Genomic DNA, 19,045 nt, shown 5'->3' with positions numbered 1-19,045 from the left:
CCAAGTCCAGCTAATTTTTAAATTTTTCTGCAGAGACAGGGACTCGCTATGTTGCCTCGCTGGTCTTGGATCCTGGCCTCAAGCAATCCTCCCTCTTTGACCTCCCAAAGCATTGGGATTAGGTTTGTGAGCCACCGCTCCCAGCCCGTTTATCTTTTAGGGAATATAGTGACTCAGGCAAGAGACATGGTTGACTGTGTGCCCTATCCTCTTTTGTCTTCAAAGGGTCTTCCCAGAGACTTCAGAGTCAGAGGCTTTGTGAAATTATGTTGCCAAGCAGAATTGAGCAAGTCTGGCTTCTTACATTTGTTACTTTGTCTCACAGAAGATGGGGAATCCTAAAATACAAATTTTGGCCTATAACTTCATACTGTGTGGGATACTGCTTTGGTGAAGTCCGTTTTATTGTCATCCCTTTCTTTTTGTAAGTTAAAAAAAATTTTTTTTGAGGCAAGGTCTCACTATGTTGCCCAGACTGGCCTCGAACTCTTGGAATCAAGTTATTCTCCCACCTCAGTCTTCATCCCTTTCTAGCTAGTGAAAAACAAATACTATGCAGAACTCCGGGTCCTCTTTTCTAGGGCAAGGAGGGGAGCCGGAGGGTCTGGTAGGTCCCAGTGAGGTGACTGCTCCAGCACTTCATCTTTGGGAACATCGGTCTGGTGCCAGTTTGACCCAGGGAACGGCCTAAGTCGCCCGCAGGCTCCTAAGGTCCTCGTCTTTCCGGGTGGCAAGACATCTGATCCATCTCGAGAACAAGTTCCCGGTTGCTTTAGGCGCTTTGTTACTGCTGACGCTGCTGGTGGCGGTTGGGCTCTCGGCTGGGAAAGGCGCAGCTCGTGTGTATGGCTCGGGAGGGGGCACTGAAAAGGTCTTCCTGGAGGGCTTCCTTCAGAAGGAAACAAATTGGGAGTTGTTGGCGGTCCAGACAGTTCGGCAAAGTGCAGTGTCCCTCCTTGGGGAATTTCGGAAGGATCCTGGCCCGGGGTACTCCAAAGGTCCAGCGCCCATAGGTCGAGGGTAGGGGGAGGTACCAGGCACCGCAGCTTGGCCCCAGGGGACATCTTCCCTGCCCCACGCATCCAATAGATGACCCCAGCTGAGGCCCACGCAGCCAATAGCCGACTTCAGCCGAGACCCAAGCAGCCAATGGCCAGCCCAGTGCACTTCGCCCGTGCCCGCCCGCCTGCGCCCACCAATCAGGACTCGGGCCACCTTGGCACCGCCTCTGGACGCCCACCCCACCCATCCGCCCCGCCTCCAACTTGCTCGAGCAGGGCTGGGTAGACCGGCGCACTCCCGGGGGCGGTGTGGGGGGGCAGTCCCGGTTTCGGCCATCGCTCGGGTGGGCTCGGAGCGGCCGCACCGGGCAGCAACCCCACTCCCACTCGGAGGCCCCCTGCCCTCTCCCCCACTTCCCCCCGGCCCATGGTGCGAGGCTGGGAGCCGCCGCCCGGGCTGGACCGCGGTGAGTGATCCCCAGCCCCTTGGACTTCCCCTCCCAGCTCGTGTACGGTCTCCCACCTCTGGAGTCCCATCCCCGCGCTGGTGGGGGGAGAATTCTAGGTTCGAAGTGGCTCGGTTCTCTCTTTTTTCTCCTCTGGACTTTTCGGTTCCCTGTTGTAACTAGGGGAGGGTAAGTGTCTGTGTAGGGGAGGGCAAGAAGGTTGGGTTGGGGCGCCCTTGGCGAGAGTAGGATTGAGATTCGCCTGCCTCATGGGGCTCATCGTCCCAAGTGCAACAACTTTTTGTTCCCTGACCCAGTTCGGAGCCTTCTGGACTGCCTGTGAAATGGAGGATAGGAGAAACATTTCCTTCCCAGGCCCCCCCCGACGCCACACAAACCCCCAACCCCCATGGCTACCTCCTGGCGACCTCAACACACGTGCAGAACCTGGCCTTGCTTCTGGGGGATCAGCGGCCTTTGGGAATGAAAGGTTTAGAAGAAACTGCCCCTCTGATTCCCGTACCCAGCCATACTCAGAAAACCAACCAGGAAACTGAGAACCCGAGTCCTCTGGGGTTCCTAGTGTTGCGTCCTATTCTGAGACTCCTAAAGTGAAAGAAGACTCAAGCTGAGACCTGTTTGGTAATGTGGGCCCAGATCAGGAGATTTTTTTTTTTTTTGTCATGTGAGCCTCTTTCCCATCATACACTTGAAGCCCTTTTATATTACATGATTAGGTTAGATGGTTGTAATTGAAAAAACCAGATTGGGAATTTTAAAGATAATGCATACATATCTTGAACATTATAATTAAAAGTATGTCCATTTCACCAATCTTTTGATGTAGTGGTGAGACTGTTCTTGTGTCTAAGACTGCTGTTCGGAGTTCCCAATTCTCTTTCCAGTGTTAACTACACAGGGAGTCTCAAACCTGGCTGTACCCTGAGAACTTTTTAAAAAACTGTGGATGCCTGGACCCCAGTACAGACTATTGAATCTGAATGGGGAGGAGAGTGGCCTGGTTTTTAAGCTTCCCAGGTAATTCTACAGTGCAGTCTGAGATGAGAGCCACTCAGGCACTTTCATCATCTTTGATTTCCCGTTTTGCTTTATTTAAAGTGAAGTTAAGAATTCAGACGCTTTTGAGTGCAGAGTACTTTTGAGATTAAGTCCCACCCCTCAATCTTTTACAGTTGTCTTGCTCACTCCCAACTCAACAATTTTTAAAATGCATACTCTTCTTTGCGTTATGTCTCTCCAAAACATTTGACTTAGTTTTCATAGGACCAATTTTTTAAAAATCAGTATTCCTGAAGGAACAGTTTTCAATGCAGTGATTTTTCATAGGTTTACATGAGGTTTAATTACATTATTATACAGACACTGAAAAAGTGTGGACATAAGCAGGTTTGTAATCACACAAAACTGGCCCCAGCACACAGGACAACTGAATGAAGCAGATGATTTTGGCGCACTAGTAGTAGCCTACTGGCCTTTAGTTTCCAGTGCACCATGGTATTGGTCATGTAATCCAGTGGGTCAGTTAAGCCAGGCTCCTGGCCCAGGTGAGCATCCTTCCCTTCCACTCTTTCCAACTAATATCACAATTACCTTGTCCCTTCTAAACGCACTTGAATTCCTGAGTATTCCATCAACTCTTTACATTCGTTCACATCAAACTGTTCATCTTTAAGTGATTACCACTATTGCCTTTGTTAAGTTGGAAGGATATAAGGCAGTAATCCTTAACCTGGCTTCTTGGCAGTCACTAAAGGCCCTGAGTTTACTGTGTAAGTGTGAATGTTTATTTCGGGAAGGTTGGTCATAACTTTCTGAGGGTCTGTAACTTTTGTCTGATTCTCAGAGGTTCATGAACTAAAAAGTTAAGAAGCATATAAGCTGAATATCACTATACATCTTTAAGGCCCTTAAAACTGTATCCCCAAACACATTTCAGGAGTACTTCAGACTGCCTCTAAATAAAGATTTAGGGAACTCTGCAGGATCATATCTCATTTCCCACTTTATTTATTTTTATTTTTTATTTTTTGAGACAGAGTCTCACTCTGTCCCCCAGGCTGGAGTACAGTGGTGTGATCATGGCTCACTGCAACCTCTGCCTCCCAGGTTCAAGCGATTCTCCTGCCTCAGCTTTCCCAGTAGCTGGGACTACATGCGCATGCCACCATGCCTGGCTAATTTTTGTATTTTTAATAGAGACGGGTTTCACCGTGTTGACCAGGCTGGTCTCGAACTCCTGACCTCAAGTGATCCTCCCGCCTCGGCCTCCCAAAGTGCTGGGATTATAGGCGTGAGTCACTATACCCAGCCTCGCCTCCCACTTTAACTGTCTCCTAATTTAACGATAGGCCTAGGTTCAAACCTAAAGTTCTAGAGTCCTCTTTTTCCTAGGACTGTGTAAACACAGAAACTGGAAGTTTAAGACAGTCCATTCTTGTTTGCCATCTGTCCAGGGATATGGAAAGCCCAAGGGGAAAGAAGGGTGTTATACTGACTCAGAGAGAGAGTGAGAATTTTTTTTTTTTTTGAGACAGAGTCTCACTGTCGCCAGGCTGGAGTGCAGTGACACAATCTTGGCTCACTGCAACCTCGGCCTCCTGAGTTCAAGTGATCCTCCTGCCTCAGCCTCCCGAGTAGCTGGTACTACAGGCACATGCCAACACACCCAGCTAATTTTTGTATTTTTAGTAGAGACGGGGTTTCACCAGTTTGGCCAGGATGGTCTCGATCTCTTGACCTCGTGATCCGCCGGCCTCAGCCTCCCAAAGTGCTAGGATTATAGGCATGAGTCACCATGCCCGGCTGAGAATTTTTTTTTATTTTTAAAATTTATATATTTATTTGTAGAGACGAGGTCTTGCTATGTTGCCCAGGCTGGTCTTGAATTCCTGAGCTCAAGTGATCCTCCTGCCTCCCAAAGTGCTGGGAATATAGGCATGAGCCACTGCAACCTGGCCATGACTCCATATATTTTTATTAGTGATTTTTAAGTAGCAGTGGGACACATCTGGCATATTTAATAAGGATACAAATTTAGAAGTTGTTCAGAATAGATACTCACCACTACCTCCTCTGTGCTAGGACTCCTCACTTCAGCTTTTGATTCCCTTCTTTTTCTACTTAATCCAAAATGGACACACAAGAACACAAGATACTATAGTGTCTTTATTATGATTTTGATTACTATAGGGTCTGCCCTACTTGTTATAATTCTCATGAGCCATTCTGGTTATAGTTTTCTCTTAGTTCAAAGCCAGATTCTTCCAGGGAAGTACCAGCTATACAGCTGTGCCTTGATTTAAGCCACCATTCTGTTTCAGGAAGTGTTCCATAACTGGTGTTTTGTGTAAGTGACAACTGGATGCGTATAGTACACCAAATATGTTGTTTTCAGTACTGTATGTTACACTGAAATATCAAGCTGATGCCGAGAATGTGAAGGACATCAAGCCACATAAATGAAAGTAAAATGCTTCCTTACAACTGTTAATACTTATAAATGTGCCTGCCTTATATTCCCATCTGGCAGTATTCATCATCCTCACGCTGGACTGCTTTGTTCCTCATGCTTTATTTTCCTTATCTCTAAAGTGTTATTGTGTCTTTATATAATAGGACGCAAATGAGGTTAAGTAGATGTCAAGCGTTACCATCATAAAGTATTCTCCAACTTGGATTTGATGGTGTTCCCGGTGGGCCACAGTTTCTAAATACTAGTTTAGCACCTGGCCATGCAAGCAGTGCCTCCCAGGCCAGCTGTGTCCTGGATGAACCTGAAAGGGCAAAGGTGGAACTATCACATAGGCAACTGACATACCAATCACAAAGGATCCAAATTATGGAAGCAATTCTAAAGCAGTGGTTTTCATACATTTTTTTAAGCAATAAATACATTCTGAAATTGTATTTAAACCCCAAAATATAAAAAGCATAGAATCATAGATACACTGGTTTCCTCATCACTAGCTAGAATTAGGGCTCTGCAAAAATAGATTGAAAACAGTGATTTTTAAATGATTCAGTCTTTGTCCCAGTTACCCCATTGTCTAGGAGGAGCATTACTTTACATCAAAATCACCTCCATGAAGTTAAAGTCATGATAAAAGCTGCTATTTACTGAGCCCTTACTTTGTTCTAGTTACAATGTCAAGTGCACTTTTTCATTTAGTAATAAACTTGCTGGGTAGGTGCTTTTTTGCTTTTCTCTTTTTTTTTTCTTTTTGAGACAGGGTCTCTTTCTGTCACCCAGACTGTGGTGCAGTGCACAATCTTGGCTCACTGCAACCTCCACCTCCCGGGCTCAAGCAATCCTCCCACCTCAGCCTCCCGAGTAGCTAGGACTACAGTTGCACCACCATGCCCAGCTAATATTTTGTATTATTATTATTATTATTATTTGTAGAGACAGTTTCACCATGTTGCCCAGGCTGGTCTCAAACTCCTGGGCTCAAACCATCTGCCCACCTTGGCCTCCCAAGGTGGTGATATTACAGGCGTGAGCCACTGCACTTGGCCCAAGGTGCTTTTTTTTCTGATGAGAAACTAAGGCTTAGAGGAGTTAAATAACTGCCCAAGGACAAGCAGCATTCTAGAAAGTGTAGTTACATCAATTTGTCTCACCCTGGACATCCATCCCCTAACAGTTGCTCTATGCCCTGCCTATGCATAACACCTAGCACATAGTACTATTGCGTACTCTCTGCACTGTTACTTTGTTACATAGGAGGAAACCAGGCTCATGTAAGTTAAGTAACTTGCCTGAGATCACATAGCTGATAAGTGGCAGAACCGGGATTCAAACTTAGAGGCTGGCCTTATCGAAGAATTTATATTTCTACCCGTCATGCCATGCTGCCTCCATTGACCCTCTTAAGGGGCTCTTCAAGCAGTATTGCTTTCAGGGTCTGCATGGCCTCAGTTGGTTAGATTTGCTTGTTAAAAGGAAATGGTGACATGTATTAAAATGTTCCTGAATTTAAAAAATCATGGTGTACAATCCTTGCTACCACATTGCTCTAAATTTATGGACTTGAGGTTTATTTTTGCAATTCATCATGTAGCATTTACATAGGAATCCTGTCCTATCCTTAGCAGATCAGGAGTAATACTTAAAAACACAGATGGAAGGCTGGGCCCAGTGTTTCATGCTTGAAATCCCAGCACTTTGGGAGGCTGAGGCAGGCAGATCACGAGGTCAGGAGATCGAGACCATCCTGGCCAACATGGTGAAACCCTGTCTCTACTAAAATACAAAAAATTAGCTGGGCGTGGTGGCACGTGCCTGTAGTCCCAGCTACTCAGGAGGCTGAGGCAGGAGAATCACTTGAACCCGGGAGGCGGAGGTTGCAGTGAGCCGAGATCGTGCCACTGCATTCCAGCCTGGTGACAGAGCAAGACTCCGTCTCCAAATAAAATAAAATAAAAACAGATGGGATTCCCCTAAGAGTAAAGGGTGATGGATGTGTTAAAGGGTCTCTAGTGCCCACGCAGGAAGCTGAGTTAAAAATTGTCAACAGAATATTCTGGGAAATAACTGAGCAGTTATTTCAGGAAAGAAGCACAGTCAAGGGCTATCCCTGCAGTCCCCATACCCATAACCCTGGGAGCAGTGTGCTGCTGGGTAGCTTGCAGGAGCTGCTTACAATTTATAATGAGCCTATCCACCTGGTCTTGAGGAGAAAGCTGGGCTGAAAAGATAAGCACAGGAGACCTTCTGCCCTGTGTAGAGGGGGCTGTTAGTGACTGAGGGAGCTCTCTGGGCTCCCTGGGGAGAAGCTGAGCTGTTGGAAGAGACAAAGGCTGGGGGAGGGGATAACCTTTGTTCCAAGGCTGACTTGGAGGAGGAAACATTCCCCTCTCCATTTTCACATGATATAAAGGGGTAGGGGAGTGAGCCTCATTTATCCCAGATCTCTGACCCACATCTCTCATCCAACCAAGAGATGGAAAAAATAAAGCTATGAGACTTGGGCTTAGGGCTTAAAGGTACTGTCAATCACCTTCCCCCAACACTCCACCACCAAGAAGGGAAAGAAAAAAGGGGGGCTGGGCAGAGGACAGTGCTGTCCTACCTTCCAGATATTCATCAGTTGTATTCCCAATCTATTGCTCCACATTCTAAATATAATTATAAATTGTTAGCAGCCAAAGAGTTAGTAACAAGCCAGGGACAATAGTGTGCACCTGTAGCTCCAACTACTCAGGAGGCTGAGGCAGGAGGGTCACTTGATCCCAGGAATTCGAGGCTATAGTGCATTATCATTGCACCTATGCATAGCACACCAGCCTGGGCAACATAACGAGACCTTGTCTCTAAAAAAAAAAAATAGTGGCTGGGCGCGGTGGCTCATGCCTGTAATCCCAGCACTTTAGGAGGCCAAGGCAGGTGAATCACCTGAGGTCAGGAGTTCGAGACCAGCCTGGCCAACAGAGCATTAGATAGGAGTTCTAAATTTCTCTTCAAAGAATCAATATATCAGTATGTTCAATTCTCTGCCTTCTACTTTTAAACTTAACTTCCTTGTAAAGCAACCTTTTTCGATCACCTGTTCCACCCTGACCCATTCTGATTGCCTGCTCCACCCTAACTCATTTCGATTACCTGCTCCACCCTGACTCATTCCGATTACCTGCTCCACCCTGACTCATTCCGATTACCTGCCCCATCCTGACTCATTCTGATTACCTGCTCCACCCTGCCTCATTCCGATTACCTGCTCCACCCTGACTCATTCTCCACCCTGACTCATTCTCCACCCTGACTCATTCCGATTTCCTGCTCTGCCATAACCAAACCACTCACCCGGTCACTCTCTTTAAATTAGCCAATCGGAATTAGTTTAGTCTGTGCGGTCTAACCCTAGCCAATAGGGGAATGACAGCAGCAGGGGCCACATGTGTCAGGGGTAAGAACCCCTTCTCCTCCCTTGTCCAGGTGTGTGCTCACCATTACTCCATCTGTGAGGGCGCACCCTTCTATAGAAGTAAATTGCCCTGCTGAGAAGAAAAAAAAAAAGAAAATTTTATATTCGATTGCTATTTCTTTTGTGGCACCGAAACCTTATTTATAACAATAGTGAAACCTCGTCTCTACTAAAAATACAAAAATTAGCTGGGCATCATGGTGCACGCTTGTAATTCCAGCTACTTGGGAGGCTGAGGCAGGAGAATTGCTTGAACTCAGGAGGTGGAGGTTGCAATGAGCCAAGATCGCGCCACTGCACACCAGCCTGGGTGACAAAAGACTCTGTCTCAAAAAAAAAAAAAAAAAAAAAAAGTTATTAACAGTTCTGGCCAGGGGCCGTGGCTCAGGCCTGTAATCCCAGCACTTTGGGAGGCTGAGGCCAGTGGATCACTTGAGGTCAGGAGTTCGAGACCATCCTGGTTAACATGGTGAAACCTCATCTCTACTAAAAATACAAAATGTAATAGGGCATGGTGGCGCACACCTGTAGTCCCAGCTACTCGGGAAGTTGAGGCACAAGAATCACTTGAACCCAGGAGGCAGAGGCTGCAGTGAGCTGAGATCATGTCACTGCACTCCAGTCTAGGCAACAGAGCGAGACCCTCCCTGCTCAAAAAAACAAAACAAAATAAAACAAAAAAAAAAACAGTTCTCAGGGCCAGGTGCAGTGGCTCACTCCAGTAATCTCAGCACTTTGGGAGGCTGAGGTGGGAGGATCACTTGAGGCTAGGAGTTTGAGACCAGCCTAGGCAACATAGTGAGACCCTGTCTACAAAAAATTTTAAGATTAGCCAGATATGGCTGCATATACCTGTAGTCCTAGCTACTTGGGAGGCTGAGGTGGGAGGATTGCTTGAGCCTAAGAGTTCAAAGCTGCAATGAGCCATGATCACGCCACCACACTCCAGCCTATGCAACAGAGTGAGACCCTGTCTCTTGAAAAAACAAAAACAAAAATGTACACACACACACAAACAAGTTGAAATTATTGCTCCTCTTGTTTTTGTGGTTGAGTCTTCACTGTGTGATTCTTGTTCCATGAATTTAGAAGGTGAGAGTTGGTGGATAGCTTCTAGAAGTGGGTTTGAATAGGAAAGATGAAGGCTGTATCAGAGCTATGATGGTGCCACTGCACTCCAGCCTGGGTGGCCTGGGTGACAGAGCAATATTATCTCTTAAAAAAAAAACAAAACCCCACCAGCTGGCTGTGGTGACTCATACCTGTAATCCTAGCACTTTGGGAGGCCAGAGGCAGGTGGATCACGAGGTCAGGAGTTCAAGACCAGCCTGGCCAAGATGGTGAAACCCCATCTCTACTAAAAATACAAAAAGTAGCCAGGCGTGGTGGTGGGCACCTGTAATCCCAGCTACTCGGAAGGCTGAGGCAGAGAATTGCTTGAACCCGGGAGTGGAGGTTGCAGTGAGCCAAGATCGTGCCACTGCACTCCAGCCTGGCAACAGAGCGAGACTCAGTCTCAAACACACACACACACACACACACACACAAACACACACACACACACACACTAAAAAAAACTGTATCAGGATCAGTTTTCCTTCTTAACCTCTAAAGACAGATTTTTTTTTTTTTTTTTTTTTTTTTGAGACGGAGTCTTACCCTGTGACCCAGGCTGGAGTGCAATGGCACTGATCTCGGCTTACTGCAACCTCCGCCTCCTGGATTCAGATGATTCTCCTGCCTCAGCCTCCTGAGTAGCTGGGATTACAGGCACTCACCGCCATGCCCAGCTAATTTTTGTATTTTTAGTAGAGACGGGGTTTCACCATGTTGGGCAGGATGGTCTCGATCTCCTGACCTTGTGATCCTCCCGCCTTGGCCTCCCAAAGTGCTGGGATTACAGGCATAAGCCACCGTACCCGGCCTTTTTTTGTTTGTTTTAGATAGGGTCTCACTCTATCACCCAGGCTGGAGTGCAGTGGTGCAAGCATAGCTCACTGCAGCCTCGACCTCCCAGGCTCAAGCAGTCCTCCTGCCTCAGCCTCCCAAGTTGTTGGGACTACAGGCACGAACCACCATGCCCAGCTGATTTTTAAATTTTTTGTAGTCTCACCATGTTGCCCAAGCTGGTATCAAACCCCTGGGCTCAAGCAATCCCTCTCACCTAGGCCTCCTGAAGTGCTGGGATTACAGGTATGAGCCACCATGACTGGCTTTAAAGACAGATTTTTTTCTTGGAACAACACTCACCAGTCATGTGACTTGGGGTAATTTAACATCTATGGACTTTAGTCCACAGAAAATCAGAATTAAAGCAGGGTCTGATGACTTGTTTATGAAAATTAAATAAGAAACTGTTGAAGCACTTAAAAAGCAATACAACATGATGCAAATAGAAACTTAATTGTTTTGGTGTCCAGCAGTTAGTTTGGTAGAAATTGAGCAATGTGTCAGAAGAGGAGACCCAGTGATTGAGCTGTTTCTTTTCTTATTACAGCTATCTCTGAAGGGCACAAATCAGAAAGCACCATGCCTCCTAATAAAGAGGCCAGCGGTCTCAGTAGTTCACCAGCGGGGCTCATCTGCCTCCCTCCAATCTCTGAGGAGCTACAGCTTGTGTGGACCCAAGCAGCCCAGACCAGTGAGCTAGACAGCAATGAACACCTGCTAAAAACCTTCAGCTACTTTCCCTATCCCAGCCTAGCAGACATTGCCCTTCTCTGCCTACGTTATGGGTTGCAGATGGAGAAAGTCAAGACTTGGTTTATGGCCCAGCGCCTCCGCTGTGGTATTAGCTGGTCATCTGAAGAAATAGAAGAAACTCGAGCCCGAGTAGTCTACCGTCGGGACCAACTCCATTTCAAATCCCTTCTCTCTTTTACTCATCATGCAGGACGGCCCCCAGAGGAGGTGCCTCCTCCTCCAATGCCAGCTCCAGAACAAGTTGGTATTGGAATAGGTCCTCCGTCTCTTAGCAAGCCCACCCAGACGAAAGGATTGAAGGTAGAGCCTGAGGAGTCCTCTCAGATGCCACCACTGCCACAGAGTCACCAGAAATTAAAGGAGTCCCTGATGACACCTGGCAGTGGAGCATTCCCCCACCAATCAGATTTTTGGCAACATCGTCAAAGCAGTGGCTTCTCAAAGGAGCAGGCAGGCAGGGGTCCCAACCAATCACATGGCATAGGAACTGCTTCCTGGAACCACTCCACAACTGTCCCCCCACCACAAGCTCGGGATAAACCCCCACCAATTGCATTAATTGCCAGTAGTTGTAAGGAGGAGTCAGCATCTAGTGTTACTCCCTCTTCTTCCTCTACCTCCTCTTCTTCTTTCCAGGTACTGGCTAATGGAGCTACTGCCACCTCTAAACCCCTCCAGCCATTAGGCTGTATCCCACAGTCAGTGTCACCCAGTGAACAGGCATTACCCCCACATCTGGAACCAGCCTGGCCCCAAGGGCTACGGCATAATTCAGTACCAGGTAGGGTTGGCCCCACAGAGTACCTTTCCCCAGATATGCAACGCCAGCGAAAGACCAAGCGCAAAACCAAAGAGCAGCTGGCTATCCTCAAATCCTTTTTTCTACAGTGCCAATGGGCACGGCGTGAGGATTACCAAAAGTTAGAACAGATCACTGGTTTACCTCGGCCTGAGATCATTCAGTGGTTTGGTGACACACGTTATGCCTTGAAGCATGGGCAACTAAAATGGTTTCGGGACAACGCAGTACCTGGTGCCCCTAGTTTCCAAGACCTAGCAATTCCTACACCACCACCATCAACCCGCTCCTTGAATGAAAGGGCTGAGACATCACCTCTGCCGATCCCTCCACCCCCACCGGATATACAACCCTTGGAGAGGTACTGGGCAGCCCACCAACAGCTACGGGAAACTGATATCCCTCAATTGAGTCAGGCATCAAGGCTTAGCACCCAGCAGGTACTGGATTGGTTTGACTCTCGATTACCTCAGCCAGCTGAGGTGGTAGTTTGTCTAGATGAAGAAGAGGAAGAGGAGGAGGAAGAACTGCTAGAAGGTGATGAGGAAGAAGAGGAGGAGGAGGAAGATGATGATGATGATGATGATGTGATCATACAAGACTGAGTGGGGAGCTGGGGGAGGGGAGGTCTGTTATGAAAAGATGAAACAACTTAGTAACTGTTTAAACAAAGAAACCACATTTTTAAAATTACCTTGTGGCAGAGAACTAAAAAGCTTTGTGTTCTTCAGGGTGGGTGGCAGGGGAATATAGTGAGGGTGGACCAGGGAGAATGACCATAGGGCACTAAGTAAGGCTGGGATTGGATGAGCAGAAATCCAGAGCTCTAACCTTAGTGTAGAGAGTGCTAAGGATCTGGGGAAACCATGGGCTGGCAAACTGCTCTTGCTCACCTCGTGTCTGCTGTTCTTTTCCCTTAGTGTACTATAGAGAGGCCAGACATTGGCTCCACCACTCCAGGAGGATTGGAAAGGAGGAGTAAAGGATTCTGATTTGATTGATGATTCCAGTGCATCCCCAATCCCACCATCTTACCTGGAATATAAGGCTGCCTTGCACCCCGTTTCTGAGCACAAGTCTGTGCATGATGCAACTGACTCTTACTTTTTTTCTTAATAACTGATCATTTCCTAGACAACCAAGATTCTCAGTAAGTCCCAATCTCATCACAAATATTAATATTTCCTTTTCCTCATACCAACTTGACTGTTTCACCTGCTTCATGACTAAATCACAGGTGGCAGAATATTTTCGGGGTTTTTTTTTTTTTTTTTTTTTTTTTTGAGATGGAGTCTTGCTCTGTCACCCAGGCTGGAGTGCAGTGACGCAATCTCAGCTTACTGCAAGCTCTGCCTCCCGGGTTCATGCCATTCTCCTGCCTCAGCCTCCCAAGTAGCTGGCGCCCACCACCATGCCCGGCTAATTTTTTTACATTTTTAGTAGAGATGGGGTTTCACCGTGTTAGCCAGGATGGTCTTGATCTCCTGACCTCGTGATCTGCCCTCCTCAGTCTCCCAAAGTGCTGGGATTACAGGCGTGAGCCACTGTACCCCGCTATTTTCAGTTCTTATGCTGGGACCACTTTGCTTTGTAGTTTTTTCTGTCTTTCCAAAATCCTCACTCTGTTCACTGTTTGTCTCAGGGTAAATCTTCCCCCACCGAGCTTGTGAAAAACTTTAATAATTGGGTAGAGAATAATTTAGAATGGATATTTATTGGAGGTGGTAATTAGGGAAGATGTCGTTTTAAAAAGTAGAACTGTGTTACAAAGGGGTGAAAGAGGGAATAGTTTCCCCTTGTTGAAGGACAGTGGAGGTAGGTTCCAGGTTTGGTTTTACAAACCTGATAACTACCTCCTGTCCAACTTGACAGAGACTAAATTTTCATCTTTTTGCTGTCAATTTGTTTCTGAAAAAGAGACTTTTTCCCTCTCTTTATAGGATCTGTCTTAGGGACAGAGGGACCATCGTCTTTAAGTGAATTAATTATTGATGTTTTAGAATGGTTTTCATCAGTTGGGATCAGCTATATGGCAAATAGGTATCATCAATGAGTTAACCATCTAAAAATAAAAGAGTGGAAGCCCTAGAATGCTAGAACAATAATAAAAAGGCCAAAAATAAAATTGTTTCTCTCTCATCCACTTTGCCACTCCTATGGTTTAGGGATTAATGGAACCAAATCCATTAACATTCTAACTCAGCATACTTTTAATTTATTGTTTTGAAGGGCAGGACTTATTGAGGTAAATTAAAAGAAGAATAAAAACTTTAAAAGGAAGTAGTTCAGCATCTGTCACCAGCCAGGTTGTTTCTCAGCCATCAAATGATAATGACTGAAATTTCTGAGGCTTCAGGAGTAACAGAGATACAACAATCTTGGAGGTAACTCCATTTGCTACAGGACAGGCTCTTGCCTAAAAGAGAAGGTGTCTAGAAATGCCTTTAAAATAAATTCAGAGTACCAGAAAGGGTATAGGGCTCCTAATTCAGATACAAGGTCATTCCCAAGAGCTAATTTATTTCTGGCAGATGCCTGCTATTTTCTGTTTTCCCAGTATTTTTGCTTAAGGCCAACTTGTGAGTGGCTAACCTATTTAATTCCTCATTTCTGCCTTTTAGTACCCAAAGTAGAATACATGTTTGATCTCAGTGGTAGTGTTGTTTGCCCATTCCACCATTCTAGAACTTGTAATAGTGATAGAATTGTAGCAATAAAAGGGTGTCGTCTTAATTTTACTATCTATATACTAAACTGAAAATCAGTGTCTCCAACAGTTGTTTTCAATAGAAAGGAAAATTAGCATTTAATAGTAACTAAGCATAGAGGAAACAATAGGCAAATAGAAAATGTATAATAAGGACAAAGAACAGAGATGTTACTTGTTAACATTGGCAATGTGACAGTATATCCATAGCTAAAAATGAAATCCAGAAATGAAACAGTGATGAGTATATGATCCATCACAATCCCCATTCCCAACTCCCAACCAAGCATGATGCCAATAATTATTTTTATGACCTTTGTTTCAAATTGTAGGAAATGAGGGGAGCTACCAAGGTCTTCTGGAAGAGCTATAAACATCTTCCTGAAGCACTAGCCTTTTGTAAGACCTGACCACTGTCCTGGGAGGTGATAAGGGTGAATAGGGTAAAGATGGAGGGAGCATAAGGTATAGAGTGAAACTAGGAAACAATGTAGGGATAAATTTTCCAGGGCCATCACCCCTAATGGGTACTGGAGGCTACAGTCCATCCTTCAGCAGTATGTATAGATCAGACCTTGAAGATGATCTATCTGGAAGTGGTCCATGCTTCTCTCCCACTGGGTAATCCCATCTGCCTCTGTTGTTGGTAGAGAGTCTGCAGCAGAGGACAAAAAGGTAGATGTGGGTGTTTATAACAACAAAAAGGGCAAGAAAGTCTCTCTGAACTCATTGTATGAAGCTTATCGAGACAGACACCACTGCTTTTGCTTCCCCATAGTTTTCTTCATTGCATGATAACTAGTTTTTCCAAACTAGGATTTACTACATCTAATGTGACAGTCTCTGGAACATTTCAGTGGCTATGGTGATAATAATAAGGATGAATATTTGAAAATTATTTTGGAAAATCTGGGACATATGACTACCACACCCAGAGATGACTACCAGGGAGGCAGAGTACTTAGGCCTCTGAGGAGGTGGCATTTCCTTCAATAACTTTAAAATTTTTTCACATTTTCAAACAATACATAGAATAGTATAATGAACTCATGTGCCCATTGTCCATCTTTAACAAATAATTCGTGGCCAATCTTTTATTTCTACTCTCCCACTGTCCCTCCCTACTAAATTAGGGATGCAAACCCCAGACATCATTTGACTTTTCATCCATAAATAGTATGTATCTATAAAAGTGAATGGCTATTTTTAAAAACATAACTACAATATCATCATACCAAAAACTCTCCAATATTAACAATTATTTAATATCAAATGTCCAATAGATAATTTTGTTAAACTGTCTCATGAATTGTTTTTTTTTTTTTTTATTTTTTTTTCTACAGCTTGTTTCAGTCAAGATCCAGTTAGGGGCCAAATATTTGTAGATAGTTTATTGAGCTTTTAAGTATTTTTTCCTCTGTAGGTTAATCCCTCCATTTGTGAGTATCTTAGGGAGGACTGTTATTTCCCCAGTGTTGCCTCTTAAGGCTTAGACCCTAATTTCTTTTTTTTTTTTTTTTTTTTTGAGACGGAGTCTTGCTCTGTAGCCCGGGCTGGAGTGCAGTGGCCGGATCTCAGCTCACTGCAAGCTCCGCCTCCCGGGTTTGCGCCATTCTCCTGCCTCAGCCTCCTGAGTAGCTGGGACTACAGGCGCCCGCCACCTCGCCCGGCTAGTTTTTTGTATTTTTAGTAGAGACGGGGTTTCACCGTGTTAGCCAGGATGGTCTCGATCTCCTGACCTTGTGATCCGCCCGTCTCGGCCTCCCAAAGTGCTGGGATTACAGGCTTGAGCCACCGCGCCCGGCCTAGACCCTAATTTCTTACTGATGAAAATAAAAGGGCATCTTGGAATATGGGAGCAAAATATATACCTACCTTAGTATGAAGGAACTGTCCCTGGGGACACCAGGAGCTTGGAGTGAAAAAAGGGCCTAAATATGCTCAAAATCCAAGCCATTAAAAAAAAAAAAAAAAAAAAAGGCAAGACTGGACTTTTATTTTTTTATTTTTATTTATTTATTTATTTTTGAGATGGAGTCTCGCTCTGTTTACCCAGGCACTGGAGTGCAGTGGCATGATCTCAGCTCACTGCAACCTCCGCCCCCCAGGTTCAAGCAGTTCTCCTGTCTCAGCCTCTCTTGTAGCTGAGATTACAGGTGCCTGCCACCGCACCCAGCTAATTTTTGTATTTTCAGTAGAGATGGGGTTTTACCATATTGGTCAGGCTGGTCTCTAACTCCTGACCTCAGGTTATCCACCCGCCTCGGCCTCCCAAAGTGCTGAGATTACTGGCGTGAGCCACCGCCCCCGGTGACTTTTCATTTAACAGAACTCTTTACAAACCTTTCCTTGTTACCATGCCCTTTTCTTTTTGTTACTGGAATCGGAATCATAGTCCCATAAATTTATAAAATATTACTCTAGCTGTCTCTGGAGAAGTAAATGTGGTTTTTCCTAGTTCAAGTAGTACCTCTACCCAAAAGATATATGTCATAGAAAATACTTGATTGTGGAACTACTGAAAATGTCAGTGTGTCCACACTTATTTCACCCTGGCCAAGACCTCTCAGTTTAAAGCCTCTCACTAGCATGTGACTTCATTTTAAAACCCCAAACCAGGAAGCTAATCCAACAGTAGGATAAAATCTAGAATTGAAACCATTCTGGAAGGTTGTGAACATACAGTTACCAGAGTTGAAACTCATATCATTTTTCACTGGTTATATTCCACTACCCTGAGGCATTTAGTGTGCAGGCCTAACCATGTGAGATTTTATGCACAGACAAGTTAGACTAGCCAGGTCTCACCTGCAGGACTGGAAGCTGGAAACTAGGAAGACTCTCTAGTGTGGTTCTGCTCTCCCTCTGAGCTGAAGGATAGAATGGAACAGTGAAAGATGACTTCCTTGGGCAGTTTCTCGGCGGTGTTACTTGTGGGTCAGGGTAACGAGGTAGTTCTTTTTTTTTTTTTTTAATTTTTTTTTTTTTAATTTTTTTTGAGATGGAGTCTCGCTCTGTCGCCCAGGCTGGAGTGCAGTGGCTGGATCTCAGCTCACTGCAAGCTCCGCCTACTGGGTTCACGCCATTCTCCTGCCTCAGCCTCTGGAGTAGCTGGGACTACAGGCGCCTGCCACCTCACCCGGCTAGTTTTTTGTATTTTTTTTAGTAGAGACGGGGTTTCACCGTGTTAGCCAGGATGGTCTCAATCTCCTGACCTCGTGATCCGCCCGTCTCGGCCTCCCAAAGTGCTGGGATTACAGGCTTGAGCCACCGCGCCCGGCCACGAGGTAGTTCTTAAAGGAACACTACTCAGAAGGGAAACACAATTATCAATTTAAGAAATGGGTTATAAAGTCTGTTCTTTTCCTGTGAGGACCAGGTACTGGCAGAGGTCTGAGATTTAACTATGAGTGGAAAGATAGGCAATATAAAGATTTAGGTGAGCTATGGAAGATGGCAGCCTCTTAACAAGAGGACTGGTGGTACCACCTTTACTGAAAAAGATGCAGAGAAGAATGGATATTGGCCTTATAATCCTCAGAACTGAGTGCCCAGCATTTTCAATATAGGGACTTTTGAGAAGCCAGTTTAGTCCTACAGGCCAACCTTCTGGCTAAACAGTAGGACTCGACTGGTGACAGGATGAGTGCTAACCAGGCAAAACCCAGAGTCTCCCTTCACTCTGAAGAAAATGGGATGGCTCTTAAAGAATATTAAGGAGCCAACTAGAGACAATGCTCTTTGGGGGGCAAACCTCAACATCTTGTCATCTTGAAAATCTTCAGTTTAGTATATGTGTCTATAGTTGAAGCTCCATTCCTTTGGAAATGTTATTTAACTTACCAAAATTGTTGGGGGTGAGGACTCTTGTGTGGCCTGAATGCCCATTTGGGGATGGTCTGAAAGAAAAAATCCCCTGTCCAGAGGAGGCAGATGAAGGTCTAAGGAAAGGAAATAAAAGCATCAGCAGAGAAAAGGAAAGGTAAAAGTAAAAATAAAAAGCATATGTAATGGAAGAGCCTATACAGTTAGGCCAGAGAGGAAAAAAATCCCCTGCTTGCAACTGAAGATAATGTTTTTGTTTTTGGAGACAGGGTCTCACTCTGTTACCCAGGTTGGAGTGCAGTAGTATGATCATGGCTCACTGCAGCCTTGACTTCCTAAACTCAAGCAATCCTCCTGTCTTAGCCCCCCAAGTAGCGGGGACCACTAGCATACACCCACCAAGCCCGGGTAATTAGGTCTCGCTTTGTTGCTCAGGCTGGTCTCCAACACCTGGGCTTAAGCAATCCTCCCACCTTGGGCTCCCTAAGTGCTGGAATTACAGGTGGGAGCCACTACCTGGCCAAAATACAGTAATTTGGATGTATATTAAACACAGTGCTATCCAACTTCCTTTTTGCTTATAAGGCACATTATAAACTTCAGTGGTACAAGCCAGTGGA

General features: G+C 45.4%; 2 protein-coding genes and 1 long non-coding RNA gene across 12 annotated transcripts in view; 2 read left to right on the top strand and 1 right to left on the bottom strand.

Annotated features, from left to right (window-relative positions):
• Nucleotides 1-1,247: 1,247 nt before the first annotated feature.
• On the top strand, nt 1,248-14,018 carry HOMEZ (homeobox and leucine zipper encoding). Of its 2 annotated transcripts, none has more exons than XM_001102279.5 (2): nt 1,248-1,468; nt 10,889-14,018. In XM_001102279.5, exons 1-2 carry the CDS (start codon nt 1,429-1,431, stop codon nt 12,496-12,498), a joined length of 1,650 nt encoding a protein of 549 aa, XP_001102279.2. In that variant the 5' UTR covers nt 1,248-1,428; the 3' UTR covers nt 12,499-14,018. The 2 variants fall into 2 exon arrangements, with proteins under 2 accessions (XP_001102279.2, XP_014998882.1); XM_015143396.3 differs by having other exon boundaries at nt 1,248-1,636.
• On the top strand, nt 1,765-8,488 carry LOC144330177 (uncharacterized). The gene is made up of 2 exons (XR_013396120.1): nt 1,765-3,574; nt 6,783-8,488. It is a non-coding gene; the product is annotated as an uncharacterized LOC144330177 (long non-coding RNA).
• The window catches only part of RNF212B (ring finger protein 212B), a 100,343-nt gene continuing 85,920 nt past the window's right edge, over nt 4,623-19,045 (bottom strand). For 6 of the 9 annotated variants that reach the window (XM_077940715.1, XM_015143398.3, XM_028851419.2 and 3 more), the window contains 3 exons: nt 18,444-18,541; nt 17,409-17,470; nt 14,674-15,255 (listed from right to left, as the gene is read on the bottom strand). In XM_077940715.1, the coding sequence (XP_077796841.1) occupies nt 15,187-15,255; nt 17,409-17,470; nt 18,444-18,541 (229 nt within the window). In that variant the 3' untranslated portion in view covers nt 14,674-15,186. Of the gene's footprint in view, nt 5,242-8,414; nt 8,462-14,673; nt 15,256-17,408; nt 17,471-18,443; nt 18,542-19,045 lie in introns of those variants that run through there. The other 3 variants (XM_077940717.1, XM_028851418.2, XR_013396106.1) reach the window with 2 other exon arrangements.

The sequence above is a fragment of the Macaca mulatta genome, chromosome 7 (genome assembly GCF_049350105.2).
Source record: "Macaca mulatta isolate MMU2019108-1 chromosome 7, T2T-MMU8v2.0, whole genome shotgun sequence".
NCBI lineage: Eukaryota > Metazoa > Chordata > Mammalia > Primates > Cercopithecidae > Macaca > Macaca mulatta.
This window is presented reverse-complemented; position numbering and strand designations above follow the sequence as displayed.